The sequence below is a fragment of the Semicossyphus pulcher genome, unplaced genomic scaffold, assembly GCF_022749685.1.
Source record: "Semicossyphus pulcher isolate SPU_LCO1_2020_fin unplaced genomic scaffold, fSemPul1.0.p SCAF_18, whole genome shotgun sequence".
In the NCBI taxonomy this organism is placed as follows: domain Eukaryota; kingdom Metazoa; phylum Chordata; class Actinopteri; order Labriformes; family Labridae; genus Semicossyphus; species Semicossyphus pulcher.
Window position 1 is genome coordinate 26297501 of NW_027211691.1, and position 7500 is coordinate 26305000.

Genomic DNA, 7500 nt, shown 5'->3' on the forward strand with positions numbered 1-7500 from the left:
AGGAGGCGGAGCCCAGGACGGAGCCTGAGGACTGATTCTCATATCTGATTGGATGAAAGGTAGATAGCATGCTCGCTAACCCGCCGGCTAATCAGAGTGTTTGTTTTTACTTTGGAGAGAAAGAGAGAGAGGGAGGGAAAAAGGAAAGACAGAAAGAGAGTACGTGATTCATTTTACTTCCACACACACACACACACACACACACACACACACACACACACACACACACACACACAGGCCATATGTCCTGTTGCTTTGTTCTCAGCACACACACACACATACACACAGTGATGAGGCCTGGAGCAGTGTGTTATTGTAACACGCTCAGTTGTGTAACGTGTGAGCAGTGACTAATGTGTTTTTAATCCATATGGAGGGACAGTTTGATGAGCAGCCACGACACACACACACACACACACACACACACACACATACACACAGCAGGTGGTCTCTTCAGGTGCATTCTTTAACCAGCTGTGTCTCTGCACACGCCGTTCACACACAGCTCTGACGATAGCTGCTCAGCTGTCTAATGATGCGTTCAGGTGATTTAGTCAGCAGGAAACAGTCAGCAGGATGTGAAAGAGAGAGAGCAGAGTTCATCACATGAAGGAGCATCATCTGTACTTTCCAACTGTTCGGGGGACGTTTAAAGACGTCTGACAGGTAAAACCTTTGTCTTTAAACTCAGGAGGCATTCAAGGCACCAGAACCAGACAGGAAGGAGGGGCGTAAGAGCCATGGGAGGGAGTGTGTGTGTGTGTGTGTGTGTGTGTGTGTGTGTGTGTGTGTGTGTGTGTGTGTGTGTGTGGACACTGGCTGACCTGTGGGTCAGAGAAGACTTCCTGGATGTTGTTGATTGGTCCTACGGGAACACCTGAGCCCTCAAACCTCCTCAGCCAATCAGCTGTCGTCTCCTGCAGAAACCTGACACATCAGCAGAAATGTATCTATATTTGTAAACAATAAAACAACCAATGAGAGGCCAGCTCATTTTCTCATAGACTTCTTTACAGTCAGACTTCTTGTGACCTGTGCAGTCGCCCTCTGCTGGACATTTATAGTAATGCAGGTTTAAAGCTACGTCTACTTATATACAGCCTGTGATTAAAACTGTCTCCAACAGATTACAGGTTAGCTCTTACTACTGTGTGTGTGTGTGTGTGTGTGTGTGTGTGTGTGTGTGTGTGTGTGTACCTCTGTGACAGCGTGCGTAGCAGCTGTTTGCGGTTTTGGACTCTCAGCTGGTTTGTTTTGTATTGGGACTCGTGTGTGAGCTCCATCAGCTCCAGAACCTGCAAACACACACACAGAACATATATTCAATATTCATATAAAATCTTGTGTTTCTGTCACAGCTGAAATCTTTGGATCCAAACCTCCAAATGTGGGAAGAATTCAAAGGCTTCAGCGACATCTAGTGGTGAGGCTGCAGACTGCAACCGCCTGATAACTGCTTACTGCACCTACGGACAAACATGGCCCTCTCTGGAGCCAGAGCTTTGTTTGTCCTCTCTGGGCTACTGTAGAAACATGGCTGACGGCGTGGAAGAGGACCTGCTTCCTGTGCTGATATAAAGGCTCCGAAAACACACAGATTCTAATTTTCAGGTGATTATATATTAACGGAAACATACATATCCCCAGCCCACACACTGGACCTCTAAAGCAGCGTTTCAGCTCCCCTAGTGGTACTTTGGAGAACAGCAGGGGTTAGTTTGGATTTTTCTTTGAATCATTAAGAAAATATCGGTCATCCATCCATCATCTATACCGCTTATCGTGTTCAGGGTCGCGTGTGGGCGGGAGCCTATCCCAGCTGTCACTGGGCGAGAGGAGGGGTTACTTTACTTTTGTTAACTGTCAAATATGCATCAAACACAATCAACTGTGTGTTCGACGTTAACGTCTTCTGTTTAATTCTGCAGCGAAACAGCTGAAAAACCAGCAGAAAAACAATGAAACAAAGTGGAAACTGAGCCGACAGTATCAGGAAGCATGCAACTTCTCCCCAGACCTGCTGCTTTTTTGGGGGAGAAATTAGCCAACAGCTGCCTGAAGCAGAGCACCTCATGATGTGATTTTAAGTTACGAGGTTTCTGTTTAGTAACTCAGACACTGATCGCAGCGCAGCGCTGAATTCTACCTCTTCATAATGCCAAGGAAAGGCGAGGCAGCTTCACTGACTCGACTTTATTTTGACTTTATGCCGTGTCCTTTATGCCGAGGAATACTCAAATAAAGTCTCTTTCGAGTATCGGACACAGCTGCTCTGTGGAGTCATGTGGACTGGCCCAGCGTACAGCTGAATACACCTTAAACAAAATACTGATCACAATATTGAACTAAAATCAATCAGAATGATCACCTGTGGAGGTGAAGAGACTCACCTGGCACACTTTGACAAACTGCTTGTCGTTGCCTGCAGCCACGACTACGTGTCCGTCTTTGGTTTTGAAGCCCTGAAACAGACGAGACGACTTTCAGACAAACTCAGGACGTTTTTTATTCTCACAAAAAACAACAAAGAAGAAAAAAGTGACCGAAAGGATTCAGAGAAAAATCAACAGGAAGCTCTGGAACCAGGTCCCCGGGAAAACTGAGACGTGTCAAAGATAACAAGCAAAGAAAGAAACGAATACAGTTTATGTGTTTTCATCATGTGACATGGGTCAGCACCGACGACACAGCAACACGACGGGCTTCTTCAGCGCTGCTTTGCTTGGTTTGGTTTTTTAGGAGGGCACTTGTTGGACCATGAAACTTCAGCCTGCTTCAGAGTTTCCTGTTTCGGAATCAGCACTTTGTGTGAAAGTATTCATCTCTTTGTAACCTTCAGCGAGAGTCGTCATTAGTTTATTTCTGCCCACTGTCGTGATCCCTTACATTACAGGATGTATCATAAAGTCACTGTGGATCTCATGCTGGTCCTGGAGTCACTTGGTACCTGCGGTGTCTCCCACATGAACTCATATCAATAATAGCCGTCGTGTCCCGCCGTCGTTTTACACGCGGCGGCTGAGATCGGACTGAACGTCCACAGGGATTCAAGTCGCTCTTACTGAGTCGACTGTTCTCGGCAGGTATATGTGACACTTGCTCTGATCAAATAAAAGGCTCTGGGTGTTGGGGGCTGATAACAGAGTCCCACATCAGTTTTAAAATAAGTTCAATAAGCAGAAGCACCCTGAGGAGACCTGTTTTAAGGCCCGCTGTCGGAGGGAGACCTCTTTATCTTTGGTCTGTTCTTCCTCTGAATCCCCCCCCAGTCATCTTTCCTCTCTTCCTGCCTAATTTTCTTCTTCCTCTTTCTGCACTTTCTCCTCCTCGTCCTCCCTCTCTCACAATTGCTTGTAATAAAAACTGGTCGCCACATGAAAGGAGGGTAAGAACTGCTGTCTCACATCACAACGCACACACGCAGCAGTGACCACATCCCACTGCTGTGTGTGTGTGCATTCAGACCACTAACCCTTTAGTCACACTGCACTCAGCGCTCCACTCCGAACGCGCCTCGCTTTCATCCCTGGCCTCAGGGAGTTGTGGGTAACGCAGTCCACCAGGGGACTACGATGGGACGTTCAACCACAAAACCCCAAACAGCCCTCAGAGAGGACGGGTGGCGCAGCCGGGTCGCAGCAGGGCGACTTCTGCCCCCTGCTGGCTGCACCTCAAATCCAAACCACATCGACCCCAAACAAAAGTGTCGAAGAGCTAAAGCCTCTGAACTCGACGTTTCAGTTATCTGCAGCTCTACGCAGCTGTTTAGCATCACTCTGCTTTTTTAGCTCACTTCCCGTCTGGTTCAGCCTCTGAGCTTCCAACATAAACAGCAGACACACACAGGTAGAGACCAGCTGGTGAACATGGTGGAGCATTTAGCAGCTACAGAGACCAATGGAGGATACCAAAAACAGAGCCAAAAGAGAGTGAATATTGGACCGATGTTGCTCTGTAACTGCTGAAAGTAGGAATAAGTTTGCTAACATGTAAGCATCATAATCTTTAAAGTGTGTGTCATGAAATGATTTTTTCTGCAGCCACCAAGTGGACAGAATGGTGTAAAAAAATAAGATAAAGAACGTTTCAATGAACCTTAATAAAACAGAAAATACAAAGGACCAAGAGCAGAGCCCTGTGGAACGCCACAAGCCATTACTGTCATATGTGAGACGCTCATGTTGCTCTGTAACTGCTGGCTGTGCTGAATGACAGTCTGAACTCCTAATTAGCAGCTAATATATCTTAGCTGAGCGTCTGCTAGCTTGCTGTACAGCCCGAGAGGGGAAAAAAAAGATGAATTCAAAAAAACTGTAATATGAAAGAATATATATTGTCTCTCTTTATATTGTTATCATACATTCCACACTGTGTAGACATCGTTTTCAGATTTTGACACTATGATACAATCAATATGTAAAACTGATGAAGCAGATAAATAAACGTTTCTTTGTTAAACACCAGTTTATTTTGTATCTGGACATTCGAACCGAACCATAACATCTGTTGACGTGCAGCTGCAGTGCAAAGCACTTTCTTTCCAATGATCAGAATATTAGTGAAGTGCATCTTTCCTGACTGCAGTGAATCTCTCGCGTCTCTTCGCTGACACGCCGGATGTCTCAGTTTGGGGCGATGGAAATTGAATCGTCTCAGAAATCAGTTGTGAACTCTGAAAGCGTCGGCGGTGACTTCTTCGGCTCTAGTATCTCCCTCGCAAAGCCGCAACCACAAAACACCAATAATCCTGTTGTTTCAACTGCCATGATCTCTGAAGAACCCGTCTCCCCTGCTTTCATCTTCAGGGCCCGGGGGACAGAGTGCGGCATTGTGGGTAAAGTGGTTCACACGAGGATTAGAACCGAGCGTCGGACAATAACGCTCGGGCTGGTGAGAGACGACAACCACAAGAATGGAGCCGCTGCCGTCGCGTTCACGCCGAGCAGATGCAGCGAAACATCAGGAGGAGCTGACAGTTTATCAGCGTGTGTGTGTGTGTGTGTGTGTGTGTGTGTGTGTGTGTGTGTGTGTGTGTGTGCGTGTGTGCGTGTGATGTTACATGTGAGTCATGAACCTCCATAATAACACAGTAACATCTCGGTTCCCTCGGGCTCAGAGTAATGTGAAGCAGACTCAGGTTGGATCCAGTCTGAGTGTTAAAAGTCTCCGTTACTCCATCGCACTCTGTCTCCTGAACATAACGGGTTCTTTTACTGCACTTGTTGGCTTAAACAAGAACATGAAACAGAATGTTAAACTACGTCTTGGTCCTCATGCTAACTGAGTTCACACTGTCTCTGTGTATCGGACATGTGACACTGAGTGTCGAGGAAAACAACAGCAGATTTGTTTTGTTCAGAACCTTCAGTCGTGTGCAAGAAAGGTGTTAAATAAATAAGTCGTCTGTGATTAAGTTAATAAAACTTCAGAAATAATATCAACATCCTTCAAACCTCCATCGTCCAGGTGAAATACAGAGTCAGTTCCCGTTTGTAAGAGATGATCCGTATACATCAATCAATCAATCAAATTTTATTTGTATAGCGCCAAATCATAACCAGGGTTATCTCGAGACACTTTACAGACAGAGCAGGTCTAGACCGACTCTTTGTTTTGTTACTTAAAGTGAGGCCCAACATGAATCACCATGAGCAGCACTTAGCAACATTCGGCACATTGGCAGAACAACTTCCTTTTAACAGGCAGAAACCTCGAGCAGAACCAGACTCATGTTGAACATCTGAAGAGACTGGATGGGCCGAACATGGGAGAGAAGGAGATGCAGGATAGAGACAGGCAGAGAGAGCAACAACAACATATGTCCTTGTTACAAGAACAACAACAGATACATACATGTAGACGAGACCTTCGGCTCCGTAAACACGGCAGCCACAGAACATGATGATGAACAGGATACTAACACGACACCAAGCTGCACTACTTTCACTGTTTCCTGTGTGGTTCCCTTTGGGTTCCATCTCCTCGCGCTTTTATTGTGAAATATCCAGGCGTGCTTTTGGTGCCGTGCAGAAAGGAGATAATTCACGTTTTAACGACGCCACAGAGAAGACGAGGGATCCAAAAATGTGTTTTATTTGAGTCTTTTGGTTTAAATGAACTCGAATGTGATGAGGAAGAGGAATCAGCAGGAATGCATGAGGAGGGTCAAACACCAGGTTTTATCTGTCTCTAAATGTCGATGAGAATCATTCAAATAAAACATGGATTTTAAGGCCGTGTGAAATATTGTGGATTCATCAGGATAAAAAATGAAAGAGTTACACGTCGACTGAAATTCTCCATCAGCAGTGAAGTTACAGTTTCATGAGAATGACGGAGTTACTGTGGACAGGACATGTTTCACTGGAGAGGTCCCAGCACAATCAGGAGATCATCCAGGAGGAAACATGCTGACGTATCTCATCAACAAGAATTCAGACGTTTGTGCCGAATGTAGAGAGACTCCTGCAGACGAATCCCAGGACAGATCTGCTCACGGCAGACTTCAACCAGTCTTTGATTTCTACCATGTGAACAACACGGACGGAAACGCAGAATCTGATCAAAACTGAATTTCAATAAATGTTGTCTCTCTTTCTAAAAGCACCATAAAGCTCCAGGTCAGCAAGGTCGAGCTCCTCCAACACCAGCACAACGTTCCCACAGAAAGACTTCATTATATTCATCATACATACGTTTATTTCTACTTAAAGGCCGACGCCATCCACAAAGAGAGTCTCCCCTGGCTCTGCTGCTGTTAACGATGCTGCGACGCCTCCTGTTTAACGTCCACTCACGCAGGTTTGGTGCAAAAACAAGAATCGCATGGTTAAACTCTCTCTGAGGACTAAATGTGTTTCATGAAGTCCTCACTGAAGCCGTAACGCTCTCGTCATGTTCTCCAACAGAAAAACAAAGACATAAAGAGGTTCGGTCGGAGCAGGGCGACGCTGCTGATTTGTGAGGAGATAATGAGGAAATCACTTCCAGAGAGGAAACAGGGTGACACAGCAGCATTAAAACATCCAGAGTGACTGACACTAATGCGCTCTAATCGTTTTATAATTGTCTCTGATTCCCTTCAACCCTGACGTCAACAAGTTCTGCTCCCCATCACCAACACCTCCCACTGATACACCTCCCACTACAACGCTCACAGGCAGGGCTGAGACATGCACTGTGTAAAAAGATGGCCGACATGACGGCTCAAACCCTCTCTGTCGCCCCCTGCTGCCTGGCTGCAGTATAGCTCATAAAGCCCGCCTCCTCCATGTTAACAGATGGGACATGAGTCAAACTATAAAATCAAAATACACGTCAAATACATTTTTCTCAAACATGGTTTCTGTCATTATAGTTAGTTCTTATCCTGCTGATTTATGTCCAAGTGTTCATTTTTCTCACAAGTTTACTTTTAATCAGTTATTTGATGCTATAAAAAGAGGGTGTGGCCTCATGATTGACAGCTCTGTTGACAAATGGGGCTCCTGCAGTGTTCTG

The 7500-nt window shown here is 45.7% G+C and overlaps 1 protein-coding gene across 1 annotated transcript in view; it reads right to left on the minus strand.

The window, feature by feature from the left end:
- The window catches only part of sugct (succinyl-CoA:glutarate-CoA transferase), a 59847-nt gene that overhangs the window by 43994 nt on the left and 8353 nt on the right, over window positions 1-7500 (minus strand). Inside the window, exons 10-12 of the mRNA XM_069667583.1 lie at window positions 2391-2462; window positions 1198-1295; window positions 825-927 (exon numbers count right to left, since the gene is read on the minus strand). Coding sequence (XP_069523684.1) covers window positions 825-927; window positions 1198-1295; window positions 2391-2462 — 273 coding nt within the window. The remainder of the gene's footprint in view (window positions 1-824; window positions 928-1197; window positions 1296-2390; window positions 2463-7500) is intronic.